At 54.0% G+C, this 22,467-nt stretch overlaps 1 protein-coding gene across 1 annotated transcript; it reads left to right on the top strand.

Moving 5' to 3' along the window:
• Positions 1-944: 944 nt before the first annotated feature.
• Positions 945-20,913, top strand: vat1 (vesicle amine transport 1). The gene is made up of 6 exons (XM_029254086.1): positions 945-1,820; positions 7,097-7,304; positions 13,851-14,021; positions 14,800-14,889; positions 16,124-16,365; positions 18,154-20,913. The coding sequence occupies exons 1-6, from the start codon at positions 1,359-1,361 to the stop codon at positions 18,346-18,348; spliced, it is 1,368 nt and encodes a 455-aa protein (XP_029109919.1). The 5' UTR covers positions 945-1,358; the 3' UTR covers positions 18,349-20,913.
• Positions 20,914-22,467: the final 1,554 nt, after the last annotated feature.

Genomic DNA, 22,467 nt, shown 5'->3' with positions numbered 1-22,467 from the left:
GATTTTCTGCATATTTACGACTGCCCGCCTATTCTCCAGTTAATTGACTGACCTGGAAGGTGCTGTGAAAGAGCCGCTCCCTTATCTGCGCTCTACAGTGTTCAAGACCCACTTTCTCTCCGTGCGGCGGCGCCCAGATCCGTTGTTCCGCTGCCAGAGCCATTGGCTGCAGGAGGAAATAACATCCAATTTCCCATATTTGTGTCCTGTTTCCCAAGTTTCATTTTTTATTTCTACCTGTCACTACTTGACATAACAATGTGAGGGAAATTTATATAAAAAAAAAAAGGCCAACATTAAAAAGCAATGTTTAAAGGAGGGGATATTAAACAAACCAAGTGGAAACTAACAGTCCTGGACTATGAGCTCAGGTCTAGTGATCATATAATTAGTAGTAAGAGCTGCTCCAAGGTGATGGGTTCAAATCCTTCCTCATATTCATTGTACCCTTGAGTGAGGAACCCATCTTCAAAGGATACAGTAAAAATGCCCCAGCTGTATGAATGGGTAAATCAGTGTAAGGAAGTGAACGCTGTAAGTTGCTCTGGACAGGAACGTCACATAAAAGTGATGAATGAATGCACGAGACCAGTTCAGCCGACGCCTCAGTCCAGGGATTTGAACTAAGTCTTTATGAGGCTCATCATCAGCGCAACATAAACTCGGGACCGAACCGAACCGGACTGATAGGACCAGTAAAAGCTACAGTACAAACATGGGAACAGCAGCGGCTTAAAGGCGAAGTCGCGCTGTTGCGGGGAAGCGAAGGTGGGAACGCAGAGAGCCTGTGCTGTGGTGGGAGCGGCGCACACACCGATCCTCGTGGCATCTCCTGGTTCCTGAGTGGAAGTACACTGGGGGGGGGGTGTGTGTGTGTGTGTGAGGGAGAGAGAGACGCGCGCGCGCTCGCGCACACACACACACGGGTGAAGCTGCTGCCTGCGACTTTAAAAGCCTTTGTTCCATCCCCCCGTTCCTCCCCATTCCGGGTCCTGGACGCTCCCCTCCTCCCATCTTTCTGTCTCTTGTCTGTCCACCTCGGATCTCCTCGTCTCTCCGTCCTGCGTGCAGCCGCAGCGCATCCAGGCAGCTCTTCTCTCTCTCTCTCTCTCTCTCTCTCTCTCCCTCCCCGTCCCTCCTCCTCCGCCGTGTCTCCGCACCTCATGCTGCGCTGCTAGTCCGCCCTCCTCTTTCTTTTCAGCGCATCGAGCTGCTGCTGCTGCTCCGCGAGATCTGATCTTCGAGAATCGGCGGAAAGGAAGCGATCGGAGGCTCCGAGCCGCGGCGCCCCTTCACTGCGCACACACACTGACTCAGGATCGGCTCTACCCGAGTCGCTGTCCACCTTCCCTGCGACCATGTCCGGCGAAGACGCACCTCCCCAGCAGCAGAAGCCCGAGGAGCAGTCGAAGCAGGAGGCCAAGTCGAGCGAGGAGCCCAAGGCGGCGGAGCCCAAGCAGCAGCAGCAGGAGCCCAAGGCGGAGCCCCAGGCTGAGACCCCGGCGGCCGCCGAGGCGACCGGCGCCGAGAAGCCCTCCGCCGCCGCCACCGCCTCCGAGGAGGAGGTGCAGTTCACCTACAGGGCCCTCGTGCTCTCCGGCTACGGCGGCTATGACAAGGTGAAGCTGCAGGTGAAGAAGGGCAAGCCCGCGCTCAAAGCCGGGGACGTGCTCGTGCGCGTCAAGGCGTGCGGCCTCAACTTCGCCGACCTGCTCGGCCGCCAGGGGCTCTACGACCGGCTGCCCTCGCCGCCCGTCACCCCCGGCATGGAGTGCTCCGGGGTGGTGGAGGCCGTGGGGGAGGAGGTCACCGACAGGAAGGTGAGAGCGCGCGCAAGCGAGCGAGCGAACGCACCGCGCGCGCAAAGGCGTGTCCCCCGCCGCCCCCCCGCGAAGCGAGCCAGAAACGAATATTGAAATAGACAGACACAGAGGAGCCTTTTCTGCAGCGTCTTGTTACGTGACGCGTGTGTGTGTAGATTTCTCTTGCGTGGTATTTTATTCTGTTGCACATGGACGCTGACGGCGCTCTTTAGTTTCAGTTGAAAACCCTGACACGAGGTTGTTGGACCACGTTCGGTCCCTTTTTTCTTTCCACGTCCGCTCCTGTCAAGCTGCCCTTCCCTTTCTACCCGCGTTTCTTTCTCCACTTGTGAGACAAAAGAAGTCGCAGTTCCTCGCTACTGCCCATGTGAGCGCGAGCGTTTATAACGCGCCTGCACCACCTGCGCACCTTTTCCGAGAGAAAGGCGCCCGTTCCGCTGCATCGATTGTTAATACGGCTCGTGTTCGTCTTATTGTCTCAGCGGGGCGCGAGCAGAGCGGCGCACAGCGCAGGGGGCCACGCCCATGTCTCGCGGCGCTGCACTGCGCATGTGTAATTGACTCGCCTCAAATTGGAAGGAGCTGGCTGGGCGTGTAAGGGTGGCGCGCGACTTCGGCGCCAACTTGTGTGTGGGGGTTTTTTATTTTTTTATTTTTTAAAGCGAAATAAGTGCGAACCTTGTCGTCCGGAAAGTGTGTATGGGGTGTTTGCACCGCTGTGTGTCCACATGTCCGCGCCCAGAAAAGACAAAATTAATGCAATCCACGAAAATTTCTGCTGTGTGTGCTTCAGCACCTCTGCTTTCAATGTAAACCTCGCAATTCCAGCTGAACCGGCATTATTTATCCAATTTTCGAAAAACACGTGCATATATGTGCTTATTTGCTGGTGCCAGTTGTTGAATAGCTGCTGTGTGTCTCGCAGTGGCCGGAAAATGCTAGAAAGAGGGAGCGAGGACTGACTGACAGACAGGCGCTAAAATGTACTGGAGGGGCGAGGCTCTCGGAGACAAAACGTAAATGTGTCATGAATCACACTTAAGAATTCCCAATTAAACCCCCCCCCCCCCCCCATCCAAACCATCTCTCTTCAAATCCACAAAATTATTTTTGAAATGCACGAAATTTATTTAAATGCATTTTACTGCGTTTCTACCGATATTATGGCCAGGCCCTATATGCCCTCAGGCAGTTTACCGCATTCCCTATTTTTAAGCGGGCGGTGCTGATTTGTGTTCAATAAAGCTTATAGTCTGAGCAGACGGCACAATAGTTTTTGGTGCTCGCAATCTGGACGGCTGCTTCTGGTTGAGCATTGTAGGATGACTCATCCCTGGCTGTCATCCTCGCTGGTCATGGTCGCTTGGCAACTGCTCGACCCCCCTGCTGTTAGTCATCCCAGAGCTCGACGCCGTTTCGGTCAGGGTGAGACGAAGTGTATCTAAGGTGTACCGCAAGCGCTCTGTGTCGTGCGCCCACCGCCTCGCCCCTGTCTTTCAGCGCAAGAACTCCGTCCGTCCGCTCACGTCCGACGTGTTGTCCGAACGGCGTTGAGGCGAGGCCTCGCGGGCTGCGGCGTGACTACAGCACCGTCGACGTGCTCGCGCGGCAGCTGGGCTCGGAGATGAGGGGGCGCTGGGTTCGCGCGTCCTCGAGCGCAGAGGCAGCAACTGCTGCTGTGTTTCTCAGAGAGGAGCTGCAGTAGAAACTGGGAATGGGGAGTGTCACCTGACTGGCTGGGAATGGTCCCCCCCTTTTGTTAACGTCTTCAGCGGGAGCAACGCCCTGCGCGTGCACGCACCCACACGCGCGCGCTTGCTCGTTTCCGCGATCGGCTAAGAGGACAGTTGGAACGCACCCACTGGGGCCCGGGGGTCCCACGGGGTTGAAGCTGTGAGGCTCGTAATAGAAAAAGTGATTGATGGCGTTGTAGCGCCTCGCTCCTCGGGGGTGTAGCGCAGTCGGTAGGATGCTGGTCCCTGTCACCCAGCGAAGGCCTTGACAGCAGGTATCTTCGCTGTGCCTCCCCCCCGACATAAAACTGTAATTACAACAGGGAGGAAATCCAGCAGCCGCCCCTCCCTCCCTCCCTCCCTCCCTGCCTAGCGCGTTTCTCTGTAAAAGCTTAGGTAGCCATTTGCCTTCAGATCGATCAAAACGTTAGCGGTTAGCGTCTTGGCGGCTCACAGCGGCATGCTGGGAATGAGCAGACGGTGGCATGCCAAGTGAAATGTGTGGGCCGCAGTCCAGCGCAGCCGTGACATCACCCCAGATGAACTCACGATCCGGGCAGGGGTTTATTTATTTCTTTCTTTTTTATAAATTGAATTTCAGGAACTGCTTGGGACGATGACGTTATCTCAACATCTGAGTTTTTGATTTTTAAACTTTCCATTATCTACCCCCCCCATTCAGTGCAAAAGAGCTGTGGTGGGACGCGACCCATATGTTCTCCATTTTCTACCTCTGTCCCACATTGTCAGTCTGGTATTTCCTCCCACCCCTCCAACACCATTTCTGCGTGCGGATGGGAGCAACACGCTTTGTGCTCGGCCTGCGTTGTCCGTGTTGGCAGCCGGGTGTGGAAATGGACGTGAAGCTGACCGAGGGTGACGGGGGGGATTGGTGCTGGTGTACACCCACAATGCTCAAGGACACATCCGCCGGGTGTTGGGTGGTGGGCCTCGCGGTGTACAATGCAAAGACTCGTCCTGAGTTGGCATCCCACTCAAGCCCTGCCCTCCATTAGCACCAGGTGGGTGGGAGTGAAGCTCATCCAGTTGGTGAGTGAGAAAAGGGGGGGGGGGGTGCACCTGCAACCAGGCTGTGGGCAGGTCTGCGCTGTGTGGGCGAGGCCCCTCCGGCATCACTGGAAACGCTGGTGGCGGATTGCAATGCGCAGCACGCGAGAAGCTTCCCCTACGCCCAGGCCGTTAGACGTTCGATTACTCAGGCTCCCCGCGGGTGTGCGGGGGATCTTTTTTAAAAATGCACACTTGTTGTCACCGAGTCAACACGTTCCTCCAGAGCGTCACATGCGATTAGGCAGGCGACAGCGGGAGCGATAACGGCGCGGCGCGTCTCGTGATCCCGTTGGGGGCTTTTCTAGAACGGCGGAGTAGAACGGAGGTTGGGAATGTTGAGCTGAGCGCCATTCTGCTGGAGGCAATAACGTCTCTGCTATTGCAACCAATCGGCTGCAAATACGACGTGGTGAAAATGAGGTTCGAGACTGGCGGAGGGAGGTGCGTTCGTAAAATGCTGACCCCTTTGACCCGAAATGCTCTATTCTTTTAATTGCCTGGAAAAAGTTGAGCGACCCTAACCCTGTGAATGTGGTTTATTGTAGCGGTGGGGGTCCTGTCGAAGGTGTCGCGTGCCCTTCGAGTGCTTCCGCCGATTAAAATGCGCCGCCTCCTCGCGTCGGTTTCCTCGGCAGCAGCCGTGGCGCAGGGGCCGGTTACTCGCCGCCCTCGTTTCCGCCCCGTGCCGTGAACACGAGCGTCGCTTTGACGTCTTCGCTGTTCCCAAAGGTGTTCGTTTCCCAGAATCTTCCAGGAAAGGGCGTGGCTCCTCTCGCAGCACAGCAAAAACCCTGTCCTCCGCTCAGGGCCTCTTCTAATTTCTTGACACTTTTTTTTTTTTTTTTTTTTTTTTTAATAAATACGAAAGAGTGCAGCAACAGTATCTTCTAGATGGAACTGAACCCGGGAGGCACCGTATAATGACACCGATTTACCGTTTTCTGCTCATCAGAGACAAGCCATTAGCAGCACGTAAGACTTCCTGCACCTGTGGCTGGACACCTTTTCTGGCTGGTTAAATTAAAGAATATTCTTCTTTTGGAAGAAGAATCTTTGCTGCACAGCTATGATTCATAAGGATAAAGAAAAGAGCATTTAAATCCCGCAAATTACTTTCCAAGGCCGTAGGGCAACTGAGATCCTGTTATTTCGGCCTTTTTTTTTTTTTTTAATGGCAGTTGATACATAGTTCTTGTGCTGTTAGGTATTGGTTTAATATTAGCAAGTTATTAATATTAAATACAGTCAGTGCTGGTGTTTGGATTTGAAAGCTTCCCAATATCTGCTGGACAGATTGTAGTATTTCAGCGTTCGATGTGTTGCACGTGTGCAATTTGGCTGCATCGAACGGTCCCGTTCGGGTCTTGTTTTGGAGGGGATGGTGAACATTTCAAAGGCGCCTGTCCGAACGAAGGGCTCTCGTCCCCGTTTTTCGACGCCCTTCCGCTGCCTCGCTAATGATGTTGCAGCGCTCTGGCCCTTCGATTCCATTTGCTCCGTCGTGCCTCGCGGTCTGCGTTAGGACGTCCTCCTCGGAGGCGTCTTGCCGTCCGTCCGGAAGGGCTGACCGAACCGCGCTTTCGAGGCGGTCGAGCAGAACCCCTATGCCGCGTCGCTTTTTCGCCGGGCTGCACGCCGGCCCTGCTTAAATATTTGCAGATGTCGGAGAACGTGATCTGTGAGTCAGCTTCCAGTAACGCTCTGCGACCGGGGATGGGGGGGAGCTGCGCCTATTGATCGCCACCATATTTCCAATTAATCATTGCAAGAGATGCTGGGTAGGAAAGGTTTTGCTGATGGATGGAGTGGGTTGCCTGTGAGCCGTGCCCCACTGCCAGCCTTTAAAGATCAGCTCTCTAGTTTATTTTCTTCCCAGGTAGAGAAAGTGTGTTTTTTTCCCTTTCATTTCTATTCACGCTGAAAATTTGGCCGCCTCTGCTGCAGTCAGCAGAGAAGACAGTCCATTGTCTTGTTTCCAGCAAGCCCCCCCCCCCGCCACACACACACACACACACACCCCTCAGGCCCTTCCCTCCCGCATTTCCTCTGGGAAGTGGCAGGAAAAGTCTGCTGCGGGAGGGGACATTGCGCAGTTCAGAGGGTCATCCAAGCCGGTAGTCGCGCTGGGACATGGTGGACGTGGTGTCGATCAAACTGTACCTGTAACGCGGGACACCTCGCAGAAGGGACTGCGAAACCGCCCATCGGTACCAGATGGCATGAACGAATGGGTTGCGAAACTGCACCGTTAGACCCCCCCCTCTCCCCAGGATGAAAGCGGCTGTTTGTCGCAGCGTTCCTGGTGGCATTTCCAGGTACGACAGGAAGTCGTAGACAGCTGATGGCACGTGTTGCAAATTCCCCCCCTTGAAAAGGAGCCCAACGGACCGACTGGGGACGGTGGCCCGGCGATGGCGTTGACGTGGAACTGATGTCAGAATTTCTCTTGTTTTCTCACCCTCTCCGCAGGTTGGTGACAAGGTCCTCGTGATCTGCCGCAACGGGCTGTGGCAGGAGGTGGTGGCAGTCCCGACCGACCACACCTTCCTCATGCCGGAGGGGATGAGCTTCGAGGAGGCCGCCGCCCTCCTCATCAACTACATCACCGCCTACATGATACTGTTTGACTTTGGCAACCTGCGGCCCAACCAGAGCGTGCTGATCCACATGGCAGCCGGTAGGGGGCGTGGCGGCTTCCGTTACAGTACAGGAGACTTGGTGGCATTCTTCGTTGTGTGTTTCATGGTAGCTCGTAGAGATGCAGGCGAGATGCAGGCAGCGTGCCGCTCTCCGCTATGCTGAAGTGTGTGTTCGTGTGTGTATGGCCCAGAGGTCTCTGAGTCCGTGTGTAGACAGCTGAGAGGCTCGGCTGAAGGCACCAGAGCAGGTGAAGGGCCATGGCCTTCCTTCACACCTCCCACATTGTCGCAAGCACAAAGATCATATGGTTCGGTAACATACGGTAATTTTACCACCTGCCACGTTCTTTCTCTTCTGTTTTTTTCCTTCATTATTTCTGCAGAATTTTGGTCAGCGTCACACTTGATACGTTTATTGCAAAGCGCGCAACACGATACTGATTCCAGCAGAAAAGTGTTGTCCTTGGAGGCCGGAGAGTCCGGAACGTTCTGTCAACGTGCAATGTTGTGGGTTCGTTTGCTTCGGCGCTCGGGCGGAGGGCACACACTGTACCGGAGCGGCGGGGCGACGTCCGTCTTTTTTGTAATCGATACCTGTGAGCAGCTGGCTTGTGCAGCAAACCCTGTCAGGTCTTTGTTGTATAGTCTCTCAAATGAGAATAATAATTCTGTACCAGATGCGCGTTCACGTTCCGTTGCGTCAGATCAGCCGTCGGCGGCGTTCCCGTTCTACGCCGTGTTGTACCTCGCTGTCGGAGAGGGTTATGCAGTTCCGCTTCCCGTGCGTCCCCAGCCTGAGGGCCGACCCTCACTTTGTTAGCAGAGGATGAGACTTTCTTCACCTTCGGATCTCTCCGGAGCTCTCGAACACCCCGGTCCAGAGCGGACGACGCTGCTCTGGATCCCAGAACCAGACAGGAACGGAGGACATGACGCGTGCTGCACAGGAAGTTGCTCCAGCACATTTTTGCCGTAGGAACCAAATCACAAAATTTACCGTTCTCTTTCGTGGGAATGTCGAGTTTGGACCCTCCCTCTTGATAGTGATGATGGCTGAGAAGTTCTCACTGATGTTGGACTGTGTGTGTGTGTGTGTGTGTGTGTGTGTGTGTGTGTGTGTGTGAGGAGAGTCAGACGGCCAGGGAGCGGCCCGAGCAATTGCTCTCTCGCCGATATTTGACTTCATTCTGCAGGATCAAATGGGACGGTACGGATCAATACCCGTCATCGAACTGTGTGCTCCAGGTGTGCTGGTCTGATGGCCGGTTGTTTTTCCGCATTATCGATTGGCGCGTTACTATGGTATGCTGTGTAAAAACGAGTCCCCTGTGCTCTCCGCTGCTGTCAGCATTAATCTCCTCATCAATGATGCATCACCCACAATGCCCCTTTGGCCTTTTTATTTCTCCGTCAATAATTGTAAACGCATTCCTGGCGCGGGGGGGAGGGGCTCTGCGTGAGGCCCTTCCTGATTGGCTGCGCCTCCCTGCCTGCATGAGTCCCACTGGCTGCGAAAGCGAATACATCAAGTGCTGTCACGGAACTGTCGGCGTGTGTCACAAGGGACAGCCTGGCAGGACAGCACCACCTCCACACACACACACACACACACACACACACACACTCTCCGTCTCCCTCGACTGTCTGAATATGAGCAGTAGCAGATGGGGAGGGAATGCCTTTCTTTAGGTGTGGCCGCTAGATGTCCAGTCCCCAGTGGAGGAGAACCTCAGAGGTTCACCAACTCTACCCTCCTCCACCTTCACCGCATCCCTTAATCACCTGGACCCCGCCCCGTGCGTCCCGACACAGGCATGTTGTCTCTGCCTCCCACTGGAAGTGTGAACATCTGCATCCTCCGTGTTGCGGCACGCTGGAATCCGCGGTCGCGCAGGGCCTCCCTCTCCTTTCTGAGGGGAACCGGAGGGGAAGCGGTGTGAGTTGTGGTCCCCCCCTGCCGGGGGCGCTCTGTGTGCCAGTCACTTCCTGTCACCCTCCGGTGACCTCGGAAAACAAGAGAGAAAAGCACTGCACGTGCCTGGCAACTCCCATCTTTATTGTTTGCTGCCCTCGACCGGGGTCGGGGGTGTGTTGACAGAAATAAGACTGCGTCCCTCGGAGCTGCCGTTTTACTTGTTTACCGCATGTTCGTCGAGTGACGGCCGTCAGAGCACAAAGTGTTTTTTTCAGTCTGATTCTGCATTTTCTCCCCTCCACATCTACCTACAGCACTCTCCAGGGGCAGCAGGTGGCGTAGTAATTAGTCGTCGCCTTTGGGGGAAGGACACGGGTTTGAATCTCACCTAAGTCCAGGAACTTACCCTGGACTGTTCCGGTAAAAATTACCCAGCTCTGTAAATAGATGAGTACGGTAACTGTAAGGAGCTTAGCGTATAAAACGAAGAAAGTGAATAAAGGACAATAAGCAGCGCTCTGACAGCCGTGAACCCTCTGTACATACTGGGTCTCGAAGGAGAGCGGGACATGTCTTGCTGCTGGGAGAGCTGCACGCGACGGTCAAATGACACGATTTACACTAATATTTACACAACACTTTTCACCAACGCAGCTGGCGGTGTTCCGCTACTTAGTGATTTGCCCGTTTATACCGCCGGCCACATGTTTTGGAGCAGTTGAGGGTTTGGCTTCGCACGTGTGACCTTGTTTAGGCTGCTCCGAAGCAGGTGTGTGTCCCCAAACACGTGTGAACGCTCTTGCTCAGGAAGTCGCAGAGGTCCCTGCCCGCGATGTTGTGAGTAAAGTCTGCAACCCCCCCCCGCCACGCTTTCAGTGTATTGGCACTTGTTTACACTTGATGCTTGTGGTACCTGCTCTGACTCATACACTGTACAGTGACTGTGGCCCAGTCTCTCTCTTACACACACACACACACACACACACACACACACACACACACACGCTGTATAGCCTCAGTAGCCTGCAGTTTTACCCTGTTTTGAGACGCAAGGGCACTTTTGCTGCTTGGGTTTAAACCCACAATCTTTCACTCATATTATTTTCAATTATTCTGATAATTTTTGCCTAGCGCTGAGGTATTGTGTGTGTGTGTGTGTGTGTGTGTGTGTGTGTGTGTGTGAGAGAGAGAGAGCACACGGGAAATGGCACCGCAGCTTTCGAAACGGAGTTCCACACCCACTTAAGGAAGTTACCAAAATTTTTCATAAGATACACCCATCCCTCATGCAACGGTGCTACTTTGTTCCACGCCTCCACCCCTTCAGGTGAGCTCCAGGTTTGAGGGATAGAATATTGATCATTTCGTTTCACAAGAAAACCACAATTTTTTTTTTTTTTCACGTTTGTTTATCCTGCTTTTATACCAGTGCCATTGTTCCCAGTGTTACGTAGCAGTTAACGTGCGAGATTTAGTCAGAAAATGGTCAGACTGATCTGATACACACGGCAGTGCTGTTCTATGGAGTCAGATACCCATCATGGAAGTAAATTTACCACAAAAATGCCGTTGTACTCCATGACGACTGGATGATAGATTTGTATAAAACGTTGTATTCTTTTTTTGGGACCCGGTTCTCTAAGGGATGAGTGTGCACTACTACCCTACTGTGTGTATTTGGGTTTGCCTCCGTCCGAGAAGGACCACATCATGCAGCTGGACTGTTGTGGCCTTCTTTTGTACCCTTAAGCAGAACTGCATCAGTAAAGAGAAATAAAATATTTTTAGTGGTATATTTGGATACGGCTTTTGAATAATTGTTCTCGGTGAGCAATGGGCTCTAGCGAAATATGTAAATTGGCATGCTGTTGGCGCGCACACGCATGCGTGCGCACAAAAGCTGGCTTTGTGGACGGCCGAAAATGAGCTGGCGTAGTGTCCCAGCACGTCGTCTCATAGCTCTCGTGCAGCCGTAGTCTCGCACCCCAGACCTTGGACACCGACGCGCCGCACCTCTTTCTCGGCCGCCGCTCCTGTGCCGACCAGTCTCTGTCCGGCGGGGATGGTGCAAACATACAGCGGCGCGCCCTCCCGAAATGTCCAGTGTCCATTGCCCACTGTCCCAACGTTAACTGTTCTGAGGATCCTCGTTGTAACCCTCCTCACACCCCTCGCAACGCGTCCCCGGGAAATTGCCTCTAGTTCTCAGAGTTGGGGGGGGGGATTGCATTCCACTCCACTCTGGCAGCCCCCCATTAATATTTACCAGGGTTCGTCTGCCAAATGATGGCCGTCCTGGAAGACAGAGGGCCCGCTGTTCGGCCGGCCCCGCGCCGGTCCTCGTCGAAAAACTCGACTCTCCATCCGCTCGTTTTTCACGAGCGAGCTGCTCGGCTCAATCCTGCCGGAACAAATGGAATTAGCGGTGGGAATTCGCTTAGCTGCCCGGGTCTGGTAACTCGCAGGAGAGTCCCCAGAAAGCAAGGGCGGTGCGGGGGGAGGGGGTCAGGAGAGAGGTGGGGGCCGTTGTAGCCCCTCTAAACGAATGACGGAGGGCGAGAGGGATGTGGTGCGATGTAGGTGGTGACGGAGCGGACTGAGAGAGCGGGTGCAGGGAACGCTGATGGGTGAGTTGAGTCGAATATCTGCGTGTGTTTGGATAACAGATGCAGGCTGGATGTAAAAGTGTGTGACGCTCGTCTTGGCAGGGGTGCCAGGGGTCTTGTGATGGGAGATGAGCGCCGGCCAACCAGAAGCCCTCCTGGAGGGGTTTCCACACCCACCCAAGCCCTTCACCCTGTCTGTGTGTGTCTCTCTCACACGCACACACAAGTGGGGCGAAAAATGGGTCTGATAAACCAATGAGCAGTGTGTGGCGGTTTTTGAATACATACAGCATGTGAACACAGCCATATTGCTCAGTGATTCCAATCAGTTATTTCATCCCATGTTTTTACCTGCCCGTGAGGCCCTTTTACCATCACCCCTCAATAGGGCGTCATGTTTAGAGAGCCCCCGTTTCGTGTTCGTTGGCGTTAACGATGAACAGTAAGCAAAGTCAAAGAGTCTTGCCCAGGTGTGTTCGAGGCGAAGTCCTCACTGAACCTCGACTGGATGTGCTCCGCACGTGAACGGCTGCATTGTACGAGTCTGTTTGTGCATGTGGGATTTCATCGATTGCGCATTTAACACCTTCATGCTCTTCACATTTTGGCAACAGCAGTTTGGCCTTCCTTTCAGGCCCAACGCTGCGCCGTTCTCACCTGCGTTTTCTGGAATGACTGTAGACGGAACATAACCGGGATCCTGGGGTGAAGATATTTGACTGTATATTATCGTATTTACCCGTTGGCGATTACATGCCGTGAGTCACAAATGACACTACGTTAATCTTTTCGGCGCACGAAGGGGTGAGAAAAAGAGGAAAGGATATACAGTGGGGTCCACCCCTTTGCTGCCGTTTCGGTGATCGAGCCACGTTGCGTTGGGTCCCCAATGTACTTAAGGAATCGAGTGTGAAAGACCCAAGTAGGGCGCGGAGGCCGATTTGCTTTGTGACCCTACGGACACAACATCTCGCTGCTGTTCGGCCCGCGAAAAACTCCCGTTTTTGATCTCGCTGCTGCTTTGATGTACCATCGTTTTTCAAAAAATCCAACGAGAAGGTGTGCAGACAGGATCCTCGCTCGCCTCCCGCCTTCGTCGTACAAAGAGCGTCGGATTACATAACAAGAAATCGTTTTGTTCTCAGCTGAGTAATTCTTGTGCTGTGTCTTATTTCTGATATTTGAGGAGACCCCTTTCACTGCTGAGCGTTTTGACATGAACCCATTCTTCTTGGGCGCCGTTAAACACTCGCTGCAGTTTATAAAAAAAAAAAAAAAAAAAACGCAGAATTGAATCCCTTGTCAGTTTATGGAGTTCTTGGCGCGAAAACAGCTGACGTATTCTCGGGCAAGAGCGCTTCACCCCAAATGAGTCAAGTAACAAACCTAAGCACTATGTAGGAAGGAGTGCGTGAAGAAACCACCGCAGGTCGTCCAAGTTGAGCGTGGTGCACAACGGCGCTTTCTCTGGCACAGCTGCCCCGTCTGTCCCTCAGTCTTCTGCCGTAATATCCACCCATCGTAGTGTTTTCTCTTGAATTTTTTTGAAACTCATCAATGGGGCTGAACAGTTCTGGCATTAATGACACTCGTTCCCAGAACATTATTATTTGAGTCGTCATGTCTCGCAGAACACGGTAAGATTTCACATTTTGAGTAAATACTTGGCAGTAATTACAGCCTGTTCGGTCTCGGTGTAGCTGGGACGCCTTGACCCTCGTCAGGATCGGTGGAGGGAAGGAGCGCTGAGACAACATGAAAAATCTAGTTCCTCCTTATCGAACAAGGAGGGAAACGGTTTAAAATGTAGATATGTGTTCGAAAAGATATAGAAGTGGTCTTCTGGATGGCCTTTTGGGTCATTTTGTTGTTCTTCCCTTTCCATTCGAATGCCTTTTACTCACTGGAGGCTCTTCTTGGATCTCGTCCTGCAGCGTTTGCATCTCGGTTGCTCACTATGAGTTTTTACTCCATGTCTTCAAGAATCAGCGTTCCTGCAGTACCTGGGTTTCTCTGCATTTACCATGTTTGTCACTTCCACCCATCTCGCTTCCGCTCTCCAGGAGGTGTGGGCATCGCCGCCACCCAGCTCTGCAAGACGGTGAAGGACGTGACCGTGTTCGGCACGGCATCCGCCAGCAAGCACGAGGTCATCAGCCAGGGTGGGGTCACACACCCCATCGACTACCGCACCCGCGACTACGTGGAGGAGATCCGCAAGATCAGCCCCAAGGGTGAGTGTCTGGGACCAGGTCTCCGGTGGCAAGGGCGCGGCGGCCCTTTCGCCGGCGGCCATTTTAGATCTTTCCGGACGCTGCGCTCCGGAGCGTGTGCTAGGAGCGAACGGCGTGAGGCAGGGTACACCAGTCAGGTAAAGTCAGTGAGGTACACCAATCCATCGCAGAGCTTTACTCCCAATCCGGCTTGATTTCAGAAGCACCTCCCGGAGTCCTTCAAGGACGAGCGCTCGCACTGCGCGTGGAGGGGGTCATCCTGCTGGAACAGACGCTCGCACTACATCAGAAGACTCCCTGAGTGCAGCGGCATCGGATCAATAGATATAATAAGAAGAGGGAATCGATAGAGGCGTCGCCGCCCCGCCCCCCCCCCCATGATCAAGAGGAAAGTCCTTGAGATCTGATTGCCAATAACTAGCAGGCAGCGAATGGTGCCCGAAACAGCCGAGTGTCATATGAAGAGGGAGTGGGGTTCGAGTCCCGCTTGGGGTGCATTGTGATGGACTGGTGTCCCATCCTGGGTGCGTCCCCTCCCCGTCCAGCCTTACGCCCTGCCTTGCTGGGTTAGGCTCCGGCTTGCTGTGACCTCGCTTGGGACAAGCGGTTTGAGTCAATGTGTGCGTATTTATTATTATTTAATTCTTCATTTAGCACCCTTTTCCACAGGTCCCCTCCGAGTGCTTGGTGAAGAGTCAGATGAACAGACGTGTGTGTCGCGAAGTGTGTGCCGCTCAATACTGCTCTGCTGTTCTCTCTCTCTCTCTCATCTCCTCAGGACTGGACATTGTCCTCGACCCCTTGGGCGGCTCGGACACCAACAAGGGCTTCAACCTGCTGAAGCCCATGGGGAAGCTCATCACCTACGGTGAGGGATGTCACTCTGCGCCAGGCCTCAGCCCAGTAACACACACACACACACACACACACACACACACACACACACACACACACACAGCCTCAGTGAATGAACAAATAAAACTATTTCCTAATTTTTTACACTCAAATCACCTCCAAAGACTGCAGCTCCTTCACAAGCATCAAACAATAGGGTTATTTGCAGACGAGGACCTCGAGTCCTTTGGTTCTGCACGATTGTGGCTGGCCGTGGTCTGTCGTGCTCAGACTCGATTCTGTACCCCGTACGTACTAGTGTAAACCAAGGACCAGTTATCACGGAGCGAAGGCTGTTGACCGTGGTTTTGGTATTGTTAGTCGCTTCTGTAGAGTCATCTGTATCGATTTGCTCAGTCTCCCGCAGAGTGCGTCACAGTGTAGACTCTTAAGTCGTTCTTCTTGGGCGTGATCAAAGAGGTTTAAAGCCCAGCGCCCCACCATAGTATGGATGTGTGGGTAGGATGACCTGTGACCCCTGTTAGTGTCTGTGGGAGGGTTCATCGCAAGGGCGTCAAGCTCGGATCCGCACGTGTGCGGTGGTGGGCAGCAGCGGTATGCATGAGGAATAGGCTTGTCACCCAGCTCGGCGAAAATACCCCCCTCTTTACCACCCCTCTCTCCGGCCTCAGCTTCACCCCCCCCACCCCCCCTGCATTTTATCAGAAGTATGTGCTTGGCAAACAATGGCCGTTCTATCCCACTAGACCTGGAATGCGTCTGAATGTAGCGGACGGGTTCTTCTCGAGCTTGCTCCGTTCTCTGAGCTGTCTTTGTCTGGGTCCACAACGGGGGGTGCTCGGGGGGGGGGGGGGTCAGCACAAGAGAGTTGGGGGAGCAAGCTGTGTTAAAGGTAAAGGACATAGACAGTGGGACGTGAACAGAGCCGGAATGAAGCAGTTTGTTAAAAACTCAGCTCCTGCAAGATATATAAGCAACTTATGCAGAAAACGCAGTAAATCCATCCCTTTTTTCAGGGATGCAGGTAATTATGCAGTCGGTGTCTTGCGAAGATTACTGGCACACGTAAATGTGAATAACACGGCCGAAGTCTTTGGCGCGTCGTCTTGGTTGAAAGATGATCCCGATGGAGATCCAGCCGCTATTTGCATAGCAGCAGTTAAAACTGGCAAACGGACCTGTTGCGAATGAGCGAACGGGGGATGGGGGGGGGGCTTTCAGCACGGTAACGCTTTCCTTCCCGGCAGGCGCCGCCAACGTCCTGACTGGGCCAAAGAAGAACCTGTTTGCCGTGGCCAAGAGCTGGTATAACCACTTCTCGGTGAACGTGCAGAGCCTGATGAACAGCAACAAGGCTGTGTGCGGCTTCCACCTGGGCTACCTGGACGGGGAGTTCGAGCTCGTCGCGCAGGTGGCCAACAAGGTGCTGGAGCTGTACGGCCAGGGCAAGATCAAGCCCCGCGTGGACTCGACCTGGCACTTCGAGCAGGTGAGGGCTTCCAGCTTGGGAACGCGCTGCCTTCCTCAACTCGGGCATGACGTGCTTCTTGGTCCCTGCCTCGGGGCTCAAGCTGCGATCTTCTGCGGACCGGCCGAGACCTGAATGAAGCTGGAGTAAAATGAGCGACGCGAGATGTCACGGTGCAGCCGCCCCACCGCCTCTTCCGCGTCCGGCACATGGAGGACGAAAGCCAGTAGCGTGTGGGTGGTGCGGATGCCCTCACCGCACCATATCGTCTCCAGCTCAGCTGCCGAGATGGATGTTCTCCAGACGTTATCGCTCCCCACACTCAATTGTAGCTTCGCCGTAAAGGTCACAGCAGTAATATCCTTCTATATACTTCATCCTTCGTCTTTCTGTCTCTTCTTTATGGCTTATGATGGCTGCTTGGCCAAGGTTCCTCACACGACTTCTGTGTGTAGTGTGCGCTCGCACGTTGCGCTCGACTTGTGTGCTTGTCTCTTGACTCACTGGATTAGGATATTTTAAGTCACGCAGCCTTCTGCTGCCGCGACAGAGTTTGTGCGAGAGCGCACTCGGTAAGAGGCGGGGTTGACCTGGTGCCCTCATGGTCGCTACTGCCGTACGGAGCTACAAAAATCACATGGCATGGGCTCGGGGGGGGCGGTGGAGGGACAGCCTGTACATCTGCGGTGTCTAGATTTCATGGGGTTTGGATGAAGCACGTTCATTATTTATGGTAAAGGGATCCCCTCTACAGCTCTGGTTGTTTAAAGTACTGTGAAGGCACAGCCGGGCTGTGATGCGTCATGGGAATTTAAAGCGCTTCGTTCTCCAGCCACAGCCCTTGGCTTCCGTTGCCACGGTGACAGCACACCCCCCCCCCCCCCCCCCCCCCCCCCCCCCCACGCGTGAGTCTGGCGAAGGGTCCGGACGTGTGGGTGGGGATAAAGCGACAGATCCAGGAAACATAGGTTGACTAGTAATGTTTAGTCAAACTTCCGTATGAACATTTAAATTTAATTTACAGTCGAGTAGCAAAGATGTAATTTGACATTAATATTTAAATGCGGTGGTGCTGTTCGGAACGTTTTCTTGCCAAATCAGTTTACCATGTTTTTTTCGACATGTTACGCAGACTATTCACCCCAGCCTTCAGATCTGATTGGTGTGGCCACGTGACCTTAATCTCTCCTGCGACTGGCTTCTGAAGCCTCCGAGGGAGGGTCTCCCCCCAGTGCTGCTGTTAGATGAATGGGAACAAATTTATGCGCTCAGTGTGGTGCAATAAGCGAACGCGGGAGCGAATGGCGTTGCACCATTCCTCCGGTAAGCAGGTTACTCAGGCTGAGTTACCCGCTGGGATTGCTGTAAATGGGCTCAAGAACCTGTTGTGCTTTAACAGCCATCTGTAATGGGTAATTTTTAATGCATCTCCAGCTACTGCGGTACAAGGTCCAATCCATCTCCGCGCTCTTCTCTCCGGCACGCGCTCTGTTGTCCGGGAGAGTGCCGGCCGTCGTCTCCTCTCCCGCTTTCTCCCTACACGCATGACTTGCTGTCGTCAGGGGCCCGATTCAAAGAGACTCAGTTGCTAGGAGATGGCCCGCTGTTGCCGTGGCATCAGTTGCTAGGTGGTCTTTCTGAGTTGGTGTGAGCAAGGGATGAATACGGGGGTGGGTGGGTGCGGAGCCGGAGAGCAACGGGGTCCACCTTCTGGCTGTCGGTCTCCTGGGGAACTTGCCACTCTCCACTTGAGGTGGTGATCAGTAGGGGGCGTCGAGTCTCACCTTGTGCACCCTGCTTCCCCCGTAGGTGGGTGACGCCATGCGGCGGATGCAGGAGCGGAACAACGTTGGCAAGGTGATTCTCCTCCCAGAGCCCAAGAAAGAGGAGGAGAAGAAGGAGGAGCCCAAGAAGGAGGAGGAGAAGAAGGAGGAGAAGAAGGATAAAAAAGAAGAGAAGAAGGAGGAGAAGAAGAAGGAAGAGCCCAAGAAGGAGGAGAATTGAGAACAGGGGTGTAGAGTTAGATAAGGGGTCCATGCCTCCGTTCTGGGGGGGGGGGGGGTTGTTGGGTTTTTTTATTTTTATTTTTTTATTTTTATTTTTTTTTTTTCCCTTTTTTTGGGGTGGGAAGTGGGATGCAGCCTAATTTTACGTCAGTCTGAGTCACCCAAACCAACTCTTGGCCTGGCCAGTCGTCCGCTGTAACGGCCGTCCAGCCCTGGCGTTCAGGGTCCTCCTCTGTCCACCCCATGTGCTCGCCGCGTCTGAGCTCTCATATCTACCTGTAACGATGCAAAAACTAACCACTGTGCTCTTCCCGGCCAGGCTGCTCTTACATGTGCTGACGCATAACAGAGAACCTCCCAGGACTCCGGCTAGCGTCCCTGGCTAGGGCGGACGACCGTTGCCGTGACGACCGTACTCCCACTCCTGCGGTGGCTTCACCCCCTCCCATCACCCCATTTTGCATGACCTACACCGCTATCAAATCCACTCTGCCACACCCCTTCCCTCCTTCCCCACCCACTCAAGTTCTCTCACTCCCCCTCCCCCGGACGATCCAGCCTCACGGACAAACCCACCCCTCCCCGCCCCCGAACCTGCCGCCGCCCACCTTCTGATCCGCACATTCCCTGAAATTAGTGAGGACCCTGTATCTGTCGTGCCGTCCAGCATAACGGGTGATGACTCAGCCTTGCAGATGATTGGCTGTTTTGCTCAGATGTGACTTTACCGAGTCCCAGCCCTCGGAGCTGGATTATAGAAGCAACCTGAAATCAATCTGTCGAACTGACCGTCGCGGTTGCATTCTGTTTCTTTCTCCTAGTTTCAGTGTTGTTACGCAGTGCTCCCTTAGAGTCCCGTACAGCTACGCGCGAAAAGTCAAACGGCATCGATGAAACGCATTTCCGTGTCCCGGAAGGAGGTGCCACATCGGTGCAGGAAAACGCGTGCCAAGGTGCGCGCCGTAAATTGAGAGCATTTCAGGTTTAAAAACAAACGAGAACATTCCAAATTAAGGCACACGCTGGAATCTGGTCTCATTGCCGCTGCTCCAGCTTTCTGCCCCCTGGTCTCCGCGACGCCGCTGTCCGCAGTCGGGGACGCGTGTCCTGCACGTAAGCCCCAGGTTCGCTTTTCTGTACCACCTCATCTCCCTGCCTTTCGCTGCCTCCATGGTGGTCGGCATAGCAACAGGCAGCTGGGCACATGTTGCTAAGGTCCGCTTTGTTGCTTCCTCCCTTCCGTCTGTCGGCGGACCAGTTCCGAATTGGTGGAAATGCTCTCCGTTCGGCCGCGGGCAGGCGACCCGTCGGAGGCAGGAAATGAAGCGCACGTTCGTGACCCTTGGCCGCCCAGCGCAGGAGCGTGGGACAAAAGTCTCCGGAGACGTACCCTTCGAAAGCCTGCCTTGCGTCACAGTCATCAAGCAGGTGGGCTTGCGGTTAAGGACCTTCGCTCCGCTTGGGCGATTCGCGGTGTCGAAAGGGGGCGGAGACGTGGCAAAGAGCTATCGTGTCGCCGGAACCTTCGAAACGTACAAAAACACCCTAACGTCGCATCGCAAGCAGGTGAGGACGTTTAAAGGAGCAAAAGACGGTTGTGGGTGAACAGAGATTTTACCAAGGTGACCGGGATTTCCTGCGGTGAGCTGTCCATCGGGCAAAGTAAAACAAGGTCCTGCACCCCCCTCTCCCTCCATTCCCGCCCCCCGCAAGCTCTCGTCCACCCCCGTTTGTGGGTCCCGTCCGCTTTTTGGTGGATCAGCGCAGACTGAGGTTTTTTGTAAAGAATTTAAAAAAAAAAAAATGTTTTTCGGATGACTGACCTCACTCCTGATGTGCATGTTAGTGTGTCTGAGCCCTCAGGCGATGTTTAACAATAAAATGTCCTTTTCTCCTCCTTTGATCCCATCCCTACTGCTTTCCCTCCATTTTTCACCCCCCTCCCGCTGCACGCTGGTATCTCCCAGCCCACCCTCCCCCGCTCACGTCTGAGGCCTGCGCCAAGACGGTTGGTTTAGGTATATCTTGCACTCTGCTTGCTGATCCCATTGCACACTCCGGGGTTGGAAATTGCTTTGCGGGTTCGCGGCCTTTGGCTCCGGGTTCGATCGCTGCGGGGAAGCTGCGTCTCCTACGCGTTTGGCCCTGTAGGAAACATCCACAACCCCCGAGACACATTTACGCAAGCGTTACCCCAAGCGCCGCGCAGCCCCGACGCGTTCCAACCCTGGTTTTGGGAGTGACTGTGCTGCGTATGGTTCTGTTACCGTTCCGCTTGGTTCTTGGTGTTCCTGTGTGTGGTGGTTCCGTCGAGAGTACCGTGTGAGTAACAAATGCTTAAAGTGAAGGATGTTGTACTTTTATATCGTTTCCTTTGTTTTTGTTTCGTGACGCAAGGGTTTAAAGTTCAAAGTCGCTTGCAGTTAATGGAAACCTCTTAACATTCCTTTAACGTGATTTTTCTGTTTGTTTGGTTCTGACCAAGTGTGCCAAATTCTAAACTGCTTTGTCTACGCCTTAAAGACAACTGTGCATTCATTGAAGGGAAAAAAAAAAAAAAAAAGACCAAAAAGACAAATTTCCTCTTGTTTTTCCTCAACGGATTTGAGTTGCTGGCTGAACACTGCATGCAAATTGTCCCAGCGGATACACACACACACACACACACACACACACACACACACACACACACACACACACTCTCACACTCACACTCGTATGCCCACACCCACCCGCTACTCAGACCCAAAAAAAATCGTTGATCACCCGACGTTTTGATGCACGCGGAGCTGCGCGCTTGCTGTGGTTCTTCCGCGGAGAGTCCATGTCAACGATCCACCGCTCCGAGTCGGGCCGAGCGTCAGGCTGTCCGCCCATCGCTCCGCAAACCCATCTCTGCTCCGGCGCCGCTCGCCCCCCTCCCCGAGGGCCTTGGTGCTTCTGGATTTGGATGCGCTCGGTGGTTTCGCTTTTTAACAGCCTAATGGACCTAATTCCTCAACGGTGCCGCAGGTTCGTATGGCTTCTCCAGGTGTGATGTCACCATCCGTAGGGTATGGTGGATAGGAGCCGCACGCACACCACCCGTGTCCCATCCTCTGCTTCTGGCGCCAGGGTCCAACCCCCACCAGCCTCCGGTGCCCCAGCGATGGCGTGCTGCTCGTAGTCCCACTGTCACAAGCACAAAGCACAAGCACCCGTGTGCATGTGGACCGGAGGGTTGTTGCGCTTTGTGTCTTTTTGAGTCATCTGTTGCGTGCGCACTCACTCACTCACTCACTCACTCACTCACTCACTCACACTTGCTGAACTGAAATGGCTTCCTGGCAACTCAGAGCAGAGCAAGGGGCACGGGGTGCATTTGAGCGCAGGCCAAAAGGCTCTGCCCCGGTACGTCGGGCGATCCAATTTTCCCTGCAGGGCCCCTGGTGCCGGATTGGTTTTCCAGCCCTGCGCACGCGAGATCAGGTCCGAACGGGGCCGCGGAGCTCTCACGTGAATGGCTACAGCGGTGTATAGACGAGCCCTACGATAATGGGACACGCAGCGGTGTCTCCGGGAGACAGACATGTAGATAGATAAAATTTATGTAGCTGATGATGTTGCATCTCAAAGTTTCAACACGTAATTCCGGACACGCTCGTAGAGATTTATTCCAGTAGTTCACAAGCCTGACGCTGGTCCAGAGCCTGTAGGCGAGGAGCGTTTGCTGCTAGTTTCCACTCCCTAGTTCCATTCAGGTAGGTTTGAACCGCAGTTAGCGGTGCTGGACGCACCAGGTCACCCTGAGTTTGCGTGCGTCGCAGTTTTGGTACATGGCGAAGACGGCGTTCTGGACGGACAGGGTACTGTCGCAGCCCCATTTGGGATCGGTCCCGCATCCCTTGGAAAACCCTGGCACTCTGTGCGTGGAACGTGGCGTAAGTGAAATGTTACAACGTGGGAGCATCACCTTTTTTTGTGTTAATTTAAATAAAACCACTTTCCTATCAGTGTGGCTGCGATTCATGCTCTTAACCAGACCTTAAGGGTGAGGACCACTGCAGCTGAACCCCCGTGTTCCGGAGATTTCTCGCCCCACAGCACCATCCTGGCACCAACTTGCTTAGCCAACTTA

This window comes from Scleropages formosus, chromosome 8 (assembly GCF_900964775.1).
Source record: "Scleropages formosus chromosome 8, fSclFor1.1, whole genome shotgun sequence".
Classification (NCBI taxonomy): Eukaryota; Metazoa; Chordata; class Actinopteri; order Osteoglossiformes; family Osteoglossidae; genus Scleropages; species Scleropages formosus.
Note: the sequence above shows the minus strand (reverse complement) of the source record. Positions and strands in the feature narration are given on the sequence as shown.